This window comes from Eleutherodactylus coqui, chromosome 2, assembly GCF_035609145.1.
Source record: "Eleutherodactylus coqui strain aEleCoq1 chromosome 2, aEleCoq1.hap1, whole genome shotgun sequence".
NCBI lineage: Eukaryota > Metazoa > Chordata > Amphibia > Anura > Eleutherodactylidae > Eleutherodactylus > Eleutherodactylus coqui.
In genome coordinates this window covers 264,376,194-264,395,444 of record NC_089838.1, presented here as the reverse complement: position 1 = coordinate 264,395,444, position 19,251 = coordinate 264,376,194, and the positions used below count along the sequence as shown (strand labels likewise).

General features: G+C 45.9%; 1 protein-coding gene across 3 annotated transcripts in view; it reads right to left on the bottom strand.

Annotated features, from left to right (window-relative positions):
• Window positions 1-12,921: 12,921 nt before the first annotated feature.
• Window positions 12,922-19,251, bottom strand: part of IQCH (IQ motif containing H) — a 118,632-nt gene continuing 112,302 nt past the window's right edge. For all 3 annotated transcript variants that reach the window (XM_066592930.1, XM_066592931.1, XM_066592932.1), the window contains one exon: window positions 12,922-13,663. In XM_066592930.1, the coding sequence (XP_066449027.1) occupies window positions 13,595-13,663 (69 nt within the window). In that variant the 3' untranslated portion in view covers window positions 12,922-13,594. The remainder of the gene's footprint in view (window positions 13,664-19,251) is intronic.

The following is a 19,251-nucleotide window of genomic DNA, read 5'->3' as shown; positions in this document are numbered from 1 at the left end:
GCGGGATTTAAATCAGATAGGCTCACTGCGGAGAGCTGTCAGCTCTCCCCTGCTCCCCGACGGTGGCTTCCGCAGCAGAGATCTGCCGCGGGATAGCAATACGCCAGTGGACAGGAGGCCTTAAGCAGATCATGTCAGGTTTCTAAACAGTGGAGAAGTAGGAGTATTACAGATAAGAGCTATATAAAACAAACAAAAGCGAGTGAGAGAGCTGTTTTTTGCAGTGTGCTGTTTCTAAAGTGTGTGACTTCGGATTAGTGATTTTGGATTCAGGGACTTTGGAAGAGTCATTTGTATTTAATTACTGTTTCTCTATTTTAACTTTTGAATATTTTACTTGTATCTAATCTACCTGTACAATCACTATTTTGAATGTGCTCCATGCTTGGCAATGCCATCCAGAGTGCATCTTGTGTCATGTATGCAGTCCTTGAACAGCCGTTCGAGCGTACATACTGTGTAATGAGATGTGAGCCTGTTGCACATTTGGAAGCCCAGATCCTGGATCTAAATGAGCAGCTTGCAACACTTAGATCCATTGACAACATGGAAAGGAGTTTGCTGCTCACAGAGCAGGCACTCGCTGGGGTAGATGTGGTGGTGGATGGTAGTATGGGAGTGCAGGATGAGCAGGCAGCTAGTAGGGTGACAGTTAGGAGAGGTAGAGGGAATAAATCCAGGTAGGTTAGTGCTGAACTGGCACACTCCAACAAGTTTGCAAAGTTGGCATTACCTGATTAGCACTGCTGCAGCACAAACTAGCCACTGACTGCCAGGGGGGATGTCTACTCCAGTAAGAAGGGGAATGGAAGCACAGGGCAGGCTAGACAGGTTTCGGTAGTAGGAGAGTCAATTAATAGGGGGACAGACAGGGAAATCTGCCACAAACCGGGATTGTTGAGCAATGTGTTGTCTTCTTGGCGCTCAAGTTCAACACATCGCAGATTGGCTTGACGAATTACTGGGATGGGCTGGATGAGGTCAATGACTACAAAGTGCCAAGGTCCTGTGGCTGCAAAACAGGCCAAATCATCACCCCTCCATCACTGTGTTTGACAGTTGGTATGAGGCGTTTATACAGATATGCTGTGCATTATAGGCGCTGGGCATTATGGCCAAACATCTTCCCTTTAATCTTGTCTGTCCCAAGGACATTGTTCAGGAAGCCTTGTAGTTTGTTCAGATGTAACTTTGCAAACTTTAACCGTGCTGCCATGTTCTTTCTAGAAAGAAGAGGCTTTCTCCTGACAACCCTTCCGAACAAGCCATTCGTGTTCAGTCTTTTTCTAATTGTGCTGTCATGCACTTGAACATTTAACATGTTACCTGAGGCCTACAGAGTCTGAGATGTAGCTGCTGGATTGCTTTGTAATTTCCCTGAGCCTTGTATGTTCACGGTCCATTTCTGGATGTGTTCCTGAGCTTTCTAAGGGCAGCGTGGCTTATGTACAGACAAGACGTCCTACTGCGACAGTAACCCCTGTCTGTTAAGAATGGCATGTCATTGCAATCCAGTTTAGTGAGGAATACAAATAATAAAACAAAAATCAGCTCACTGCCAATACAACGCACAGATGTATGCCGCCATCAGAATCCAATATGCTGAATAGAAAATGCCTCACCAGTCCAATTCCCAGTTGTTAATCAGGAAAACTTGCATATCGTAGCACCAACTTAAACTTCAAAACATCCAATGTTATCACAACTTAAATCTAAAACTATCCATAGTGCACATCCGTAAACACAAATGGAAAACCTACGCGTTTCAAGCCCTGATATGAATTCGTATTCATAGTCTTTCTATTGCTCTACTATAACGTTACATCCTTTTTGGTGATAAAGGTTTGAAGTACCAAAACCTCCGATACTAATATTTGGGTGTACTAACTTTTGTATAGCGTGAGGGATAGCGCGAGATCTGTCATGATCACTGATAGCCAGCCTCCCGCTGCAACAGCGGGGGTGCATCGGAGATGCACGCCCCGCTGTTAACCCCTTCCCTGCCCGGCTGGTTGCCATGGCAGCAGGATGCCAGATACCGGCATCCTGTATTGCCATTGCCGATGATCGCTGTAATAAGCGATAAGGCATTGCAGTCCTGCAATGCCTTATCGTAGTGATCATCAGTGGTATGGTGTAAGTCCCTTAGGGGGACACAGATGGTGTAAAAAAAAAATAATAATAATGTACAAAAATTAAAAATGTAAAAAACACCCTTTTTATGCTTTTTCTCATATTAGCTTAAAAAAAATTTTAAAACCCAAAGAAACGCATATTTGGTATCGTCGTGTCCATAAAGACACGTACAATAAATCGAACATGCTTTTTATCCTGCACGGCAAAAAGCGTAAAAAAAAGCTAAAAAACTGAGGCAAAATGCAAATTTTTAGCATTTTGCCTCCCAAAAAACCCAATAAAAGTGATTAAAAAAAGCATGTACCCGAAAATGGTACCAATAAAAACTATAGTTCGTCTCGCAAAAAATAAGCCCTCACAGAGCGCCGTTATTGGGAAAGTAAAAATGTTATAGGACTTTGAATGCAGCTATTTAGGAAAAACAAAAGATTTCCAAAAAAAGGGGTTTTATTACAGAAAAGTTGAAAAACCTAAAAAATGTAAGAATTTTGGTATCGTTATAATCGTACCGACCCGCAGAAAAAATTTATTGTGTCATTTATGCTGCATAATTAACACTCTGAAAAAAAACCAAAATCTATGGCAGAATAGATACGTTTTCTCTCCCCACGATCATAAAAAGAATAATAAAAGTTTTGCAATATAGTCTATGTACCCAAAAATGGCAGTGATAAAAACTACAGTTCCCCACGCAAAAAACAAGCCCTTATACGTCCGCGTTGACAGAAAAATAAAGTTATGGCTTTTGAAAAATGGAGATGAAAATGTACCAAAAATTGTTTGGTCCTCAACACCAAAATAGGCCGTGTCCTTAAGGGGTTAAAAGACAGGCAGCCAAGGGGGCTAAGGATGTGTGCAGTGCCAATGAAACTAAATTTGAAGGTTTTTTTGTTTCTTGTCAAAACTTATTTTCCATGAGTGAAAGCCATGACAAGTAATTGAAACTTATTGGGACCCCTTTGAATGTGACGTGGTGTTAATTGCAGTCACACCTGAACTTTTAGGTTTTCAGTTGAGTCAAGTGTAAAACAGATGGCCACTGATGGCTCCATTGAGCTTTAGGCTATTAGTGTAGTACAAGAGGCTGCAATAAGCTTCTGACCTCAAATGAGGAAATATCCATTAAGGTGTACTGCATTTAGACAGTTTGTGCCAAAGTTGCACACCATTGACATTTATGAATGCACTTGCTTTTAGGTCACATAGCTTTTCACGGAGTACGAAACCCAGGTTACATAAGTCTATAATGGCTTCTGTATGCCCAATCCAATTTCTGTAACTAAGAATGTAGCACACAATAACATCCCAGCAACAGGGCAGATCTTTTCTATTTGAAGCATGCAGCATCCTTTGAAGAAAGTCAAGAAGGATGAACATAAGCTTTTGATCCCTGTCTAAGTCTTAACTAGTGTGATTTACCTCTTCCAACCTCTTGAAACGTCACATCTACCGGCAAGAACATCGTATGACAAACTTATTCAATACAGTGATTTGCCTTAGACATTTATGGTATATCCACAGTATGTGCATGCTTGGCAATTTCCATTAGACTGGTGACACATGAGCGTATTCCCGACGCATTCATGCTTCCGTAATACAGACGAGGTTCCTGGCTTGACTTGAGCTGCCAGTTTCCTAGGAATCTACGATGCTCAGCGTTTGGGTCGGGGACGGGACACTTGTCTATAGTACATGCATAATACACTTGTGGCACTGGCCTAACTTCTACATAAGTAAATGGAAAGAGCTGTGCACATCTGTGGCCACCTCCCCATGTGACTGTGGTAGCTAGAGCCGGCGTCACCAGGCAGGATCAAGGTTCGGGAGCCCCTTTTCTGGAGAAGTGTGCAGCTTTCAGACATCTATCAGACATTGAGGGATGGAGGTCGAGGGCCCCCTTCTCTACAGATATCTGGGAGGGCAGCTATCTATCAGACAAGGAGGAATGTGGACAAGGGACCCCTCCTCTTTAAGTAGGTGTGGACCACAGTCATGTATCAGACATTTATGACATATCCTGTAGATATATCTTAAAGAGTAACTGCATGTTTTGTTTTAATTTACAGAATAGGTAATTCTAAGCATTTTTGCAATTGTTTTGATTAGCCTATTCTGTACTTTTTTCTTACAAAATCTGCCTTCTGCTATGCAGCTAGGTGAAGGTGGGGCTGAAAAACCCATCTTTACGTAGGTGTATAACAGTAGATGGCACTCCATCCGGATGGGTCTGTACTAGAGATGAGCGAACGCGTTCGTCCGAGCTTGCTATTCGTGCGAATATTAGGGTGTTCGGGATGTTCGTTATTCGTAACGAACACCATGCGGTGTTCTGGTAAATTAAACTTTCTTCCCTGAGACGTTAGCGCTTTTTTTTGGCCAATATAAAGACAGGGAAGGCATTACAACTTCCCCCTGCAACGTTTAAGCCCTATACCACCCCCCTGCTGTGAGTGGCTGGGGAGATAAGGTGTCCGCCTGATATGAAAGTCTGCCCCTCCCGCTGCTCGCTATGGATGCATTCTATATGCGCTCAATGGGGCCAGCGGCAGCAGCGCTGACCCCATTGAGAACATATAGAAGACAAATCCTTCTTCTCTGGCACAGCTGTAACAGCTGTAGCAGAGAAGAACGATGTTTGCCCATTGAATTCAATGGAACCGGCAATACAGCCGACTCCACTGAATGCAATGGGCTGCCGGCGATCGCAGGATGAATGGTCGGAAAGGGGTTAAATATATAACCCCTTTCCTGCAATTCATCCAGAAATGTGTTACACTAAAAATATATACCGGCGTTTAAGGCGACGGGGCGTATAAGACGACCCCCCAACTGTCACCTTATACGCCGGTAATACAGTGGAGCAAAGAATAAAAAGCATTACTTACGTTTTTAGATGATCTGCGGTGCTCCTGCAGGCTGTCACTCCCTCCTAATCCACGGCAGACAAGCTTTCTCCACGAAAGACTTTAAATCCCTGCCTCCAGAAGCACATGTGCCTTCAGCCAATCACAGCCAATGACAATGATGTCATTGAATGGCTGTGATTGGCTGTGTTTCTGGAGGCGGGGATTTCAAGGCTTGAAATCCCCGCCTCCAGAAACACAGCCAATCACAGCCATTCAATGACATCATTGTCATTGGCTGTGATTGGCTGAAGGCACATGTGCTTCTGGAGGCAGGGATTTAAAGTCTTTCGTGGAGAAAGCTTGTCTGCCGTGGACCAGGAGGGAGTGACAGCCTGCAGGAGCGCCGCAGATCATCTAAAAACGTAAGTAATGCTTTTTATTCTTTGCTCCACTGTATTACCGGCGTATAAGGTGACAGTTGGGGGGTCGTCTTATACGCCCGGTCGCCTTATACGCCGGTATATATTTTTAGTGTAACACATTTCTGGATGAATTGCAGGAAAGGGGTTATATATTTAACCCCTTTCCGACCATTCATCCTGCGATCGCCGGCAGCCCATTGCATTCAGTGGAGTCGGCTGTATTGCCGGTTCCATTGAATTCAATGGGCAAACATCGTTCTTCTCTGCTACAGCTGTTACAGCTGTGCCAGAGGAGGACGATCTTTATGCTGACAGTGGGGGGGGGGGGGGGGGGGGGGCACTCTTGCCGCTATTGTGGCTTAATAGTGGGACCTGTGAACTTGAGATGCAGCCCACCATGTAGCCCCTCGCCTGCCCTATCCGTCACTGTGTCATTCCCATCACTTTCCTGAATTGCCCAGATTTTCACACATGAAAACCTTAGCGAGCATCGGCGAAATACAAAAATGTTCCGGTCGCCCATTGACTTCAATGGGGTTCGTTGTTCGAAACGAACCCTCGAGCATCACGGGAAGTTCGTTACGAATAACGAACACCCGAACATTTTGGTGTTCGCTCATCTCTAGTCTGTACCTGTTCTCTATAGAACCGCTGCAAACACAGTTCTCTTTCCATATTACAGTTAATTAATAAATGTCACTATTACATATCATTTATTTTATTAACCCTGTTTCCCACCATCTCTGTGTTTTACTGTTTATATGCCATCATTCCCTGACACTGTGAAGGAGAAGCGTTCTATTTTGCATACGGCTTCTCTTCTCACAGCACTCGCTCTCCACTGGACTCAGTGCACTGACAGGGCTCTCAGTGTATCAGGTGTACACCATTATATGATTCAACTTGACACACTGAGCCCCTGTCAGTGCAGCAGGTCTGTCAGGGAGCAAGCGCTGTGAGGAGAGAAGCCGTATGCAGAATACAGCAGCTTCTCCTTTACAGCGCTGCTTACTCTCTGCCGGAACCAGTACACTGACAGTGGCTCAGTGCATCGGGCTGTGACATATAGTAGTGTACACCTCATGCACTGAGCGCCAGTCAGTGTATCAAATCTGATGAGGGTTGAGCACTGTGAAGGGGAAGCTCTCCGCAGAATACATAACTCCTTCACAGCACTGGGGGCGGCACATGACAGGCACGTGAGAATGAAAGAAAAAAAAAAAGGGAGCGTTGGAAACAGGGGGCACAGAGTTATTAAAAATAAATTATATATAAGTGAAATTTATTAATAAACTATAATATGGGAACAGAACAGTGTCTACAGCTGCGCTATAGAGAATAGGCACAGACACATCTGGATGGAGCGCCCTCTACTGTTATACGGCTAGGTGAATATGGATTTCTCAGCTCCATGTTTATCTAGCTGTAGAGCAGAAAAGGGGCTTTGTAAGAAAAATGCACAGAATAGGCTTATAAAACCTATTGCAAAAATGCTTACAATTGCCTAAGGTAAGGTACAAATAACCCTTTGATTAGAATTTTCGCCCAAAATATACAGTTGATGGTATATTCGTAAATGGAAAGTTAAAGCAACAACTAAAGTCAGGTAATTGTTTGTAACTTTTTGCAAAAAGAGTCACCACAGCAAATTAGAAAAATTGCAAATTTCTCTATAATAAAACAAGCATAATTACCAAGTTTTGGCTGTTGTTCTATAATCTAATTCACTAATATGCGGCTAATTTTCTCATTGAACTCTATGGAGACTGAAATAACCTACAAAATAGCCTAGAAGTCTTTGTGGAATGTAAGTAGCACTGGAAGAAAAAGTTCATAAAAAACAAAAAGACATCAGACATCCTCACAGTTGCATAAACAAAGCTCCATAAATGAAGGAAAGTACATTAGTTGCATCTTGTGTAGCTGCCTCTTTAAAACTTATGGGGCCAGTGTAGAGTAGTGGTATTCCAGTTTCAGCAATGACAGGTGATTTGACCTAGACAACTGCACAGTGCACACATCTCTAAAACCAATCATGTCAAGTTTCCAAACAGAGCAAGAGCATGAGTATTACAGATAAAAGTTATATAAAGTAAACATAAGCGAGTGTGCATGCTGTATTCTAAGTGTGCTGTTTCTTAAGTGTGTGACTTGAGATAAGTGAAATAGCTGAGTGCATCTTTTCTTGTTTTGTTTTTTTGTGTTTTATATCAAGTCATAGTAATCCTGCAGCTGATACATTGTAGCCATATTGTTTTTTTCTTAGAGGTTACATACATCGTCCTGAGAGGGGTACATTAGAGGGTTATATTCTTAAATATTGTTACATTTAAGAGCAAATATAGTCTGCTTGTGGATTTCAGTTTCCATTGCTTTGCACAGCTGATTAATTAAAGGTAGAGTTGCCAATCAGGGTGTGAAAAATTGCATTTGTGGAACTTCCAAACAGAGGAGGAGTAGGAATATTGTAATTAAGAGCTCTATAAAGGCCGATTTAGATGGGACGAATGTCAGGCAAACTATGTCAGACATTCATACCCACTCATCTGCTTTTGCACAGGAGCAAATATCGTTGCTTCACAGCAGGGTGGCTGCAGGAGATTTCTATCCTCACTCTCCCCCACCCCTCTCCATTCACTTAACACAGCGGCTGTTCAGCATTGAACAGCTGCTATTAACACTGATCGATCATCGTTGAGGATTTTATGCAGCTTAAAATTCTGAACCATGATCGTTCAGTGTAAATAGCAGCTGTTCAGTGTTGAACAGCCGCTGTGTTAAAGGGGTTGTCCCGCGGCAGCAAGTGGGTCTATACACTTCTGTATGGCCATAATAATGCACTTTGTAATGTACATTGTGCATTAATTATGAGCCATACAGAAGTTATAAAAAGTTTTTCACTTACCTGCTCCGCTGCTGGCGTCCTCGTCTCCATGGTTGCCGTCTAATTTTCGCCGTCTAAAATGGCCTAATGGCCAAATTAGACGCGCTTGCGCAGTCCAGGTCTTCTGCTCTTCTCTATCTGGCTCCGTGTAGCTCCGCCCCGTCACGTGCCGATTCCAGCCAATCAGGAGGCTGGAATCGGCAATGGACCGCACAGAAGAGCTGCGGTCCACGGAGGTAGAGGATCCCGGCGGCCATCTTCAGCCGGTAAGTATAGAAGTCACCGGAGCGCGGGGATTCAGGTAAGCGCTGTGCTGTTCTTTTTTTCAGTCCCTGCATCGGGGTTGTCTCGCGCCGAACGGGGGGGGGGGGTTGAAAAAAAAAAAAACCCGTTTCGGCGCGGGACAACCCCTTTAAGTGAATGGAGAGGGGCGGGGGAGAGCGAGGAGAGAAATCTCCTGCAGCCGCCCCACTGTGAAGAAACGATACTAGCTCCTGTACAAAAGCACGTGAGCGGGTATTTGTGGGACGAGTCTCGGGCATTGTTTGTCCAACATTCGTCTTGTATAAATGGGTCTTTAGGCAAGCAAAAAAGTGTGAGAGCTGTTTTTTTTTTAAAGTGTGTTGTTTCAAAAGTGAGTGACTTGACATTAGTTACTTTGGATTCAGGGACTTTGGAAGAGTCACTTGTATTTACTTACTGTTTATCTATTTTAATTTTTGCATATACCATCATCTAATCTATCTGTATGATCCCAATTTAGAATGTGCTCCATGATTGACAATGCCGTCCAGTGTACATCTTGTGCTGTGTATGCAGTCCTGGAACAGCTGTTCGAGAGTGCATACTGCTGTATGAGATGTGAGCATGTTGTGAATTTGGAAACCCAGATTGTGGATCTAAAAGTGCAGCTTGCAACACTGAAATTCATTGACAACTTGTAAAGGAGTTTGCTGCTCACTGAGCAGGCACTCACTGGGGCAGATCTGGGGGTAGATGGTAGTATGGAAGTGCAGGATGATCGGGGCAGCTAGCTAGCTGGGTGATAGAAGAAGGGATAGAGGGAAGAGACCCAGGAAGGCTAGTCCTAAAGTGGCACAGTACTGTTGTATCTAGTCTCCACCAGAAGAATTGGTGGAGACAAGCTGCACGCCGACAACCAATGCCCACAATTTGATTGGCTGGGCCGGAGAATGGGTGCCCATTATCTCCCCTCCCACCTGGTGTCACTCACCCCTCCGCCACTGTCCCTTGTCTCCTTCCCAGCTCCAGTTCTGTGAGTCTCCTTGCTTACGTCATATATTGCAACCATTATGCAAGGGCGGCAAGGAGACTGACAGCAGGTGACCAACTGTGGCAGAGCAGGGACAGGAGAAGGCAGAGCGCCGGGGGCAGTGACAGCGGGGGAATGTGGGGGTGGGGTGAATGACAGGTCGCTGTGTGGGGGGGGGGATATGACAGCGGAGCTAGGAGGCCAGAGCAGTGCCACCTTCAGGGGTTGACAGGTGGGGATATTCACAGTGGGGGTAGGGGGGATTCACAGCACCGAAGCTGCAAGGGAAGAAGGTTGCCAGGGGAAATATGACTGCGGAGTTTGGAGCACACATGGGACACTAGCTAGATACCAGCGGAGACTGCCTTAACCCATTCTCCGCCCCAGTCAATCAAATTGTGGGCGCTGGTTGTGGGCTTGCAGCTTGTCTCCACTATTCTTCTGGTGGAGACAAGATACAACTGTACCAAGTGGCACATCTCAAGAAGTTTACAAAATTGGCAGATTAGGGGAATGCCACCACAGAATTAGCATGTTAGCTACAGCATACCATGCTCTTTGACTGCTAAGGGAATGTCTTCTCCAGTAAAAAGATGAATAGGTTTGGGTTCCTGGATAACTGGTCCGACTTTGCTGTTGGCTAAAAGTTATATCATAGGGATTGCCTGCATCTCAATGGGCAGTGCATGCAGCTGTGCTGTGTTCCACTGGATTGGCGCATAGCTAATGTGGTGCCAATATTCAAAAAGGTCAGTGACGAAATATTCAAAAAGGGGTTGAAAAGTGAACCCAGAAACTGCAGGCCGATAAGTTTTACTTCTGTTGTGGGTAAAATGTTTGAAGAGTTTCTAAGAGATGCTACCCTGGAGTATCTCAATGAGAATAGCTGCATAACGCCATATCAGTATGGAGTTATGAGAGATCTCTCCTGTCAAACCAACCTGATCAGCTTCTACAAGGCGGTAAGTTCTAGACTGGACCCGGGAGAGTCACTAGATCTGTATATCTTGACTTTTCCCAAGCATTTGATACTGTGCCGCATAAAAGGTTGGTATACAAAATCAGAATGCTTGGTCTGGGCGAAAATGTGTGTAAGTGGGTAAGTAACTGTCTTAGTGATAGAAAGCAGAGGGTGGTTATTAACGGTACATACTCTGATTGGGTCACCGTTACTAGTGGGGTACCACAGGGGGCAGTGTTGGGCTGTATTCTTTTTTAATATATTTATTAATGACCTGGTAGAAGGATTGCACAGTAAAATATCAATTTGCTGATGACACAAAACTATGTAAAGTAACGAGAGGACACAACGTGGTTGCAAATGGATCTGGATAAATTGAAGGTTTGAGCAGAAATGTGGGAAATGAGGTTTAACACTGATAAATGTAAGGCTCTGCACATGGGCAGGGAAATACATGTCACCATTACACACTAAATGGGAAACCACTGGGTAACACTGACATGGAGAAGGACTTGGGGGTTTTAGTTAAATATAAACTTAACTGGAGTACCCAGTGTCAGGCAGCTGCAGCCAAGACAAATAGGATCATGGGGTGCATCAAAAGAGGTCTAGGAGCGCATGAGGAGAACATTGTTCTTCTTTACAAGTCACTGGTCAGACCACACATGGAATACTGTGTACAGTTTTGGGCACTAGTACTCAAGGAGTACATATCAGACCTTGAGCGGATTCAAACTCAGGCAACTAAAGTAATAAATGGAATAGGCGGACTACAATACCCAGAGGGATTCTCAAAATTGAGGTTATTCACTTTAAAAAAAAGACATCTGAGGGGCAACTTAATAATTATGTATGGATATATTAGGGGACAATACAGATATCTCTCACAAGATCTTTTTATACCCAGGACTGTGACTGTAACAATGGGGCACCCTCTACGAATAGAGAAAGGTTTCTACACCAACACAGAAGGGTTGTTTTTTTTTACTGTAAGAACAGTGAGACTATGGAACAGTCTGCCTCAGGACGTGGTGATGTGGAACTCTTTAAAAGAGTTTGAGGGGCCTGGATGCCTTTCTTGAGGGTTACAGTATTACAGGTTATAATCACTAATTAAGGCTTATTGATCCGGGGATTATTCCAATTGCCAGACTAGGAGTCAGGAAGGAATTTGTTTTACCTTAAATGAGGAAAATTGGCTTCCACGTCATTGTTTTTTTTTTGCCTTCCTCTGGATCAACATTGGGTAATAAGCTGAATTAGATGGACATATGTCTTTTTTATTCTAACTTACTATGTTATTAAGTTCTACCAACTTAACGTAGCTGCTTCGAGGCAACCATGAGAAGATAATGTTGCTGTGTGTAAGGCATGTAGTTACTGTGTGTAAGGCATGTAGTTATTGTGTGTAAGCCATGTAGAGATTAGTCCCGCAGCATTCCCTTGTCCAATGATTATTATTTTATAGAGAAAAAAATGTAGTCTTAAACAGCTACTAGGTGTAATTGATTTTTCATTTATTTAGTCCCCCAGTATATATTTCGGCTAGTATTACCTTGGTTAGTTGTTCCTTTCTATTGAAAACTTCTGGTCTCCTTCTCCTAAGGTGAGTTACGTGATCTCATTCTGACCGCCTGAGATTTATTTGGCTTTATGTTCTCTCAACAACTCAGTTTTTCAGTCCCGTGCGATGGACCCTACCAAACAAGCTATTCACAGAGGGGAGAACAGAAACTCCTATCACTGATACTGCTTATATAGAGACACCTGTCACACACTTATAGTGAATGAGATGATAGTTCAGCCTCCTGACTGTATATTTATCGTCAGTAGCTTATTTTGGTTAATGTGCCGAGTAGTGATAATCACACTGTCCTCCCTGCAGGCATAGAAGGTACAGTTTCCAGCTGCTTATGTAATACTGTGCTATTGCATCCTTGTATTGATAGCACACAATAGAGAAAGAAAAAGCATAGACATATCTCAGCATGAAGATGATGCCTGCTAAGCATCAGACTGGAGTCTGTACTGCATGGAAGTGACTGCAGTATACATAGGAGGCATTCAGAGTGTGACAATCAGGTTGAAGGGGCTCAGGGATGGAAAAAAATGTGGTTGGCAAAGTAGCCCTTTAAGAGTAAATTAAAGGAGTTTTCCAGCACTAAAAAAACTAATGACCTATTCTATGGAGAGTCATCAATAGCTGATCTGCAGTGGTCTGCTCCTCGGGACTCCTGTCAATCAGCTGTTCGCTAAGCCGCTGTCACGGTGTATGGAGCCAGAAGCAGATAGCTCCATACATTGTGCATTGCCCCGGAATGGTACTGCAGGTGCAGCTCACATTCACATAATGGGAGCTGTGCCTGCAATACCACACCAGGCCACTGTAAAATGTTCGGAGCGATCTGCCTCCTGCTTCATATACTGTAACAGCAGCCAGGCGAATGGTTCTGGACCCTTGTCAATCAGCTACTGATGACCTACCCGGAGTATTTTTTTATTTTGAGCTGGAAAAGCCCTTTAAAACAGTGAAAATACAAGACAATACAAAATAGCAAAACAAATATAATACTGGAGCACAAAATTATCCAAAGGATTAGAAACTCAGTCTGTAGAAATATTATTATTGGCCGTCCAGGATCTTTAAAAATAAACAGCATTGTATCCTGGAACTCATACGGATAGAGAATACTTTTCCATTCTACAATCTGGTTGATTCCAAACAGGATGTTGGTACGTGTTGTCAGCTTGCACATTTATTTCTGTGCTAAGTGTAGTCTTTATTTGAGCTCCAAAGCCTTCCCTTGTTAGTTAGGATTTTCATAATACCCTTCTGGTACCCGATTATAGAAGATACAATTATACGTTAAACACATATACATTCTAAATGGTGATTAAAATAGCATGATCTATTCTTAATCTGGATTAAGTGCTGGTTAATATGCTCTTTCTTCCGGATTTGTCTCCCGTCACAGTTGACCTTCTCGTGTGAATATTTTATGCGCTCCATTTTCTTGATCGCTATAGCCTATAGTCCATCTTTAAACTTGGCGTTTGAGGAATAGTCTTACATTATTCTTCAAATTTCAGTTTATTTTCTTCTGTGACGCCAAGAATTGTTTCAATTTCCTGCACTGTTTCCTGGGAATTAGAAGGTGAATATCATGTGTTACTGGATAGAAACCTCCGTAATGTTCATAGAAGGAACAAGGCATTATAACATTACAGGTTTAGGGACTACAATAGGTTTTGTATCATGTTTTAAACTTATCCATTGCTGTGACCTCTTTACTGTCAGAGGTGTAACTATAGAGGAGCAGAGGTTGTGGTCATACCCTGTAGACTAAGGGGCCCCTAATGGTCTTTCTGCCCTATATGATGAGACTAGTACTATAAATGATGCTTAAAGACCAGCCTATTTTGTGCCTTAAGGACCAAGTCATTTACATCAACACATTACAAGAGACAGAACTCGTTGACAGTAATAGGAGAGCCTGCTGATTTTTTTTGGGGGGGGGGGAGTGAGTTGTATTTTTTAATGGCACCACTCTGGTGTGCATAATGTGCTGTATAACTTTTAATCACATTTCTTTGTTCGGGTGGGGGAAGGCAGTAGATGGAAAATCATCCAGAAATTCTGCCATTGTTTTGGGGTTTTGTTTTTACAGCATAGGCTGAGTTACCTGGCAGACCTGGAGACCTTTGTTATGTTTCTGGCTGCCATGAGAACCTCTTGGTACTTTGCGATTGCATTGCAGGGTACAAATGGGTGCCTAAAGGACCCCCCTTTCCCTGTCATCTACTAATATACTACAGTTGCAATTGGTTGTGCCATGTAAGGAGTTAAACTCTGTGACTGCCATGTAAGGAGTTAAACTGCCACGATCTGAAGTTTCTCTGCTACTGGCACTTAGAGCAGGAACCTGGCTGTCAGTAGTCAGTAGAGATGAGCGAGCACCAAAATGCTCGGGTGCTCATTACTCGAGTCGAACTTCCCGTGATGCTCGAGGGTTCGTTTCGAGTAACGAACCCCATTGAAGTCAATGGGCGACCCGAGCATTTTTGTATGGGACCTATGCTCCGCTAAGGTTTTCATTCGTGAAAATCTGGGAAATTCAAGAAAGTGATGGGAACGACACAGAAACGGATAGGGCAGGCGAGGGGCTACATGTTGGGCTGCATCTCAAGTTCACAGGTCCCACTATTAAGCCACAATAGCGGCAAGAGTGCCCCCCCCCCAACAATTTTTACTTCTGAAAAACCCTCATTAGCAATGCATACCTTAGCTAAGCACCACACTACCTCCAACAAAGCACAATCACTGCCTGCTTGACACTCCGCTGCCACTTCTCCTGGGTAACATGCTGCCCAACCGCCCATTTCAGTAATAGTAGCAGTCAAGACAGGCCCCAGTAACAATTCCAAAGCAGCAGTATAGGGGGAGCACAGTATTAGTTCCATTTCAGTAGTAGTAGCAGTCTAGACAGGCCCCAGTAACATATCACTAGCAGCAGTATAGGGGGAGCACAGTATTAGTTCCATTTCAGGAGTAGTAGCAGTCTAGACAGGCCCCAGTAACATATCACTAGCAGCAGTATAGGGGGAGCACAGTATTAGTTCCATTTCAGTAATAGTAGCAGTCAAGACAGGCCCCAGTAACATATCACTAGCAGCAGTATAGGGGGAGCACAGTATTAGTTCCATTTCAGTAGTAGTAGCAGTCTAGACAGGCCCCAGTAACATATCACTAGCAGCAGTATAGGGGGAGCACAGTATTAGTTCCATTTCAGTAGTAGTAGCAGTCTAGACAGGCCCCAGTAACATATCACTAGCCGCAGTATAGGGGGAGCACAGTATTAGTTCCATTTGAGTAGTAGTAGCAGTCTGGACAGGCCCCAGTAACATATCACTAGAAGCAGTATAGGGGGAGCACAGTATTAGTTCCATTTCAGTAGTAGTAGCAGTCTAGACAGGCCCCAGTAACATATCACTAGCAGCAGTATAGGGGGAGCACAGTATTAGTTCCATTTCAGTAGTAGTAGCAGTCTAGACAGGCCCCAGTAACATGTCACTAGCAGCAGTATAGGGGGAGCACAGTCTTAGTTCCATTTTAGTAATAGTAGCAGTCAAGACAGGCCCCAGTAACAATTCCGAAGCAGCAGTATAGGTGGAACACAGTATTAGTTCCATTTCAGTAGTGGTAGCAGTCAAGACAGGCCACAGTAACATTCCCGTTGCAGCAATTTAGGGAGATAAGTCTCTTTCACATTTCAGTAGTTGCAGTATAGACAAGGCCCCAGTTACATTTATGTAGCAAAAGTGTAGGCCAACCCCACACACCTTGCTGTACCATGAGTGCAGGCGAAGCCCATAAAAATTACTAGGATTACACTGTAGGCGAGGGCCCAAAAAAATTGGTGTACCAACAGTACTAATGTACCTCAGAAAAATTGCCCATGCCCAACCAAGAGGGCAGGTGGAACCCATTAATCGCTTTGGTTACTGTGGCTTAATTTGTAACTAGGCCTGGAGGCAGCCCAGTTAAAATAAAAATTGGTTCAGGTGCAAGTTTCAACGCTTTAATGAGAATTGAAACGTATAAACATTGTTTACAAAAGTAATATGACTGAGCCTTGTGGGCCTAAGAAAAATTGCCCATTCGGCGTGATTATGTGAGGTTTCAGGAGGAGGAGCAGGAGGAGGAGGATGAATATAATACACAGATTGATGAAGCTAAAAGGTCCCCGTTTTTTATGGTGATAGAGAACGATGCTTCCATCCGCGGGTGCAGCCTACGTATTGTTTAGGTACTGCTGCTGTCCGCTGGTGGAGAAGAGAAGTCTGGGGAAATCAAGGCTTTGTTCATCTTTATGAGTGTAAGCCTGTCGGCACTGTCAGTTGACAGGCGGGTACGCTTATCCGTGATGATTCCCCCAGCCGCACTAAACACCCTCTCTGACAAGACGCTAGCCGCAGGGCAAGCAAGCACCTCCAGGGCATACAGCGCGAGTTCAGGCCATGTGTCCAGCTTCGACACCCAGTAGTTGTACGGAGCAGAGGCGTCACGGAGGACAGTCGTGCGATCGGCTACGTACTCCCTCACCATCCTTTTTCAGTGCTCCCGCCGACTCAGTCTTGACTGGGGAGCGGTGACACAGTCTTGCTGGGGAGCCATAAAGCTAGCAAAGGCCTTGGAGAGTGTTCCCCTGCCTGCGCTGTACATGCTGCCTGATCTCCGCGCCTCCCCTGCTACCTGGCCCTCGGAACTGCGCCTTCTGCCACTAGCGCTGTCGGATGGGAATTTTACCATCAGTTTGTCCACCAGGGTCCTGTGGTATAGCATCACTCTCGAACCCCTTTCCTCTTCGGGTATGAGAGTGGAAAGGTTCTCCTTATACCGTTGGTCGAGCAGTGTGTACACCCAGTAATCCGTAGTGGCCAGAATGCGTCTAACGCGAGGATCACGAGAAAGGCATCCTAACATGAAGTCAGCCATGTGTGCCAGGGTACCTGTACGCAACACATAGCTGTCCTCACTAGGAAGATCACTTTCAGGATCCTCCTCCTCCTCCTCCTCAGGCCATACACGCTGAAAGGATGACAGGCAAGCAGCATGGGTACCCTCAGCAGTGGGCCTGGCTGTCTCTTCCCCCTGCTCCTCCCCCTCCACCTCCTCTTCCTCCTCCTCAACGCGCTGAGATATAGACATGAGGGTGCTCTGACTATCCAGCGACATACTGTCTTCCCCCGCCTCCGTTTCCGAGCGCAAAGCATCTGCCTTTATGCTCTGCAAGGAACTTCTCAAGAGGCATAGCAGAGGAATGGTGACGCTAATGATTGCAGCATCGCCGCTCACCATCTGGGTAGACTCCTCAAAGTTTCCAAGGACCTGGCAGATGTCTGCCAACCAGGCCCACTCTTTCTGTAAAGAATTGAGGAGGCTGACTCCCACTACGCCGCCCATGTTGGAGTTGGTATTCCACTATATCTCTACGCTGCTCATGGAGCCTGGCCAACATGTGGAGCGTAGAGTTCCACCTTGTGGGCACGTCGCACAGCAGTCGGTGCACTGGCAGATTAAACCGAAGTTGAAGGGTCCGCAGGGTGGCAGCGTCCGTGTTGGACTTGCGGAAATGTGCGCTGACCCGGCGCACCTTTCCGAGCAGGTCTGACAAGTGTGGGTAGCTTTTCAGAAACCGCTGAACCACCAAATTAAAGACGTGGGCCAGGCATGGCACGTGTGTGAGGCTGCTGAGCTGCAGAGCTGCCACCAGGTTACGGCCGTTGTCACACACGACCATGCCCGGTTGGAGGCTCAGCGGCGAAAGCCAGCGGTCGGTCTGCTCTGTCAGACCCTGCAGCAGTTCGTGGGCCGTGTGCCTCTTCTCTCCTAAGCTGAGTAGTTTCAGCACGGCCTGCTGACGCTTGCCCACCGCTGTGCTGCTACACAGCGCGACACCGACTGCTGGCGACGTGCTGCTGCTGACACATCTTGATTGCGAGACAGAGGTTGCGTAGGAGGATGAGGGTGGTTTAGTGGAGGAAGCATACACCGCCGCAGATACCAGCACCGAGCTGGGGCCCGCAATTCTGGGGGTGGGTAGGACGTGAGCGGTCCCAGGCTCTGACTCGGTCCCAGCCTCCACTAAATTCACCCAATGTGCCGTCAGGGAGATATAGTGGCCCTGCCCGCCTGTGCTTGTCCACGTGTCCGTTGTTAAGTCGACCTTGCCAGTAACCGCGTTGGTGAGGGCGCGTACAATGTTGCGGGAGACGTGGTCGTGCAGGGCTGGGACGGCACATCGGGAAAAGTAGTGGCAACTGGGAACCGAGTAGCGCGGGGCCGCCGCCGCCATCATGTTTTTGAAAGCCTCCGTTTCCACAAGCCTATACGGCAGCATCTCCAGGCTGATCAATTTGGCTATGTGCACGTTTAACGCTTGAGCATGCGGGTGCGTGCTTGCGCTCAAACAGTTGCGCTAGCGACGGCTGGACGCTGCGCTGAGAGACATTGCTGGATGGGGCCGAGGACAGCGGAGGTGAGGGTGTGGGTGCAGGCCGGGAGACGGTCGTGCCTGTGTCCTGACAGGGGGGTTGGATCTCAGTGGCAGGTTGGGGCACAGGGGGAGAGGCAGTGGTGCAAACCGGAGGCAGTGAACGGCCTTCGACCCACCTTGTAGGGTGCTTGACCATCATATGCCTGCGCATGCTGGTGGTGGTGGCTCCCCAGCTGATCTTGGCGCAACAAACCTTGCACACCACAGTTCGTCGGTCGTCTGCACTCTCAGTGAAAAACTGCCACACCTTTGAGCACCTCGGCCTCTGCAGGGTGGCATGGCGCGAGGGGGCGCTTTGGGAAACAGTTGGTGGATTATTCGGTCTGGCCCTGCCTCTACCCCTGGCCACCGCACTGCCTCTTCCAACCTGCCCTGCTGCTGCACTTGCCTCCCCCTCTGAAGACCTGTCCTCAGTAGGCTTAGCAAACCAGGTGGGGTCAGTCACCTCATCGTCCAGCTGCTCTTCCTCCGAATCCTCTGTGCGCTCCTCCCTCGGACTTACTGCCCTTACTACTACCTCACTGATAGACAACTGTCTCATCGTCATCGTCCTCCTCACCCACTGAAAGCTCTTGAGACAGTTGCCGGAAGTCCCCAGTCTCCTCACCTGGATCCCGGGAACTTGCCAAAGGTTGAGCATCGGTCATGAGAAACTCCTCAGGTGATAGAGGA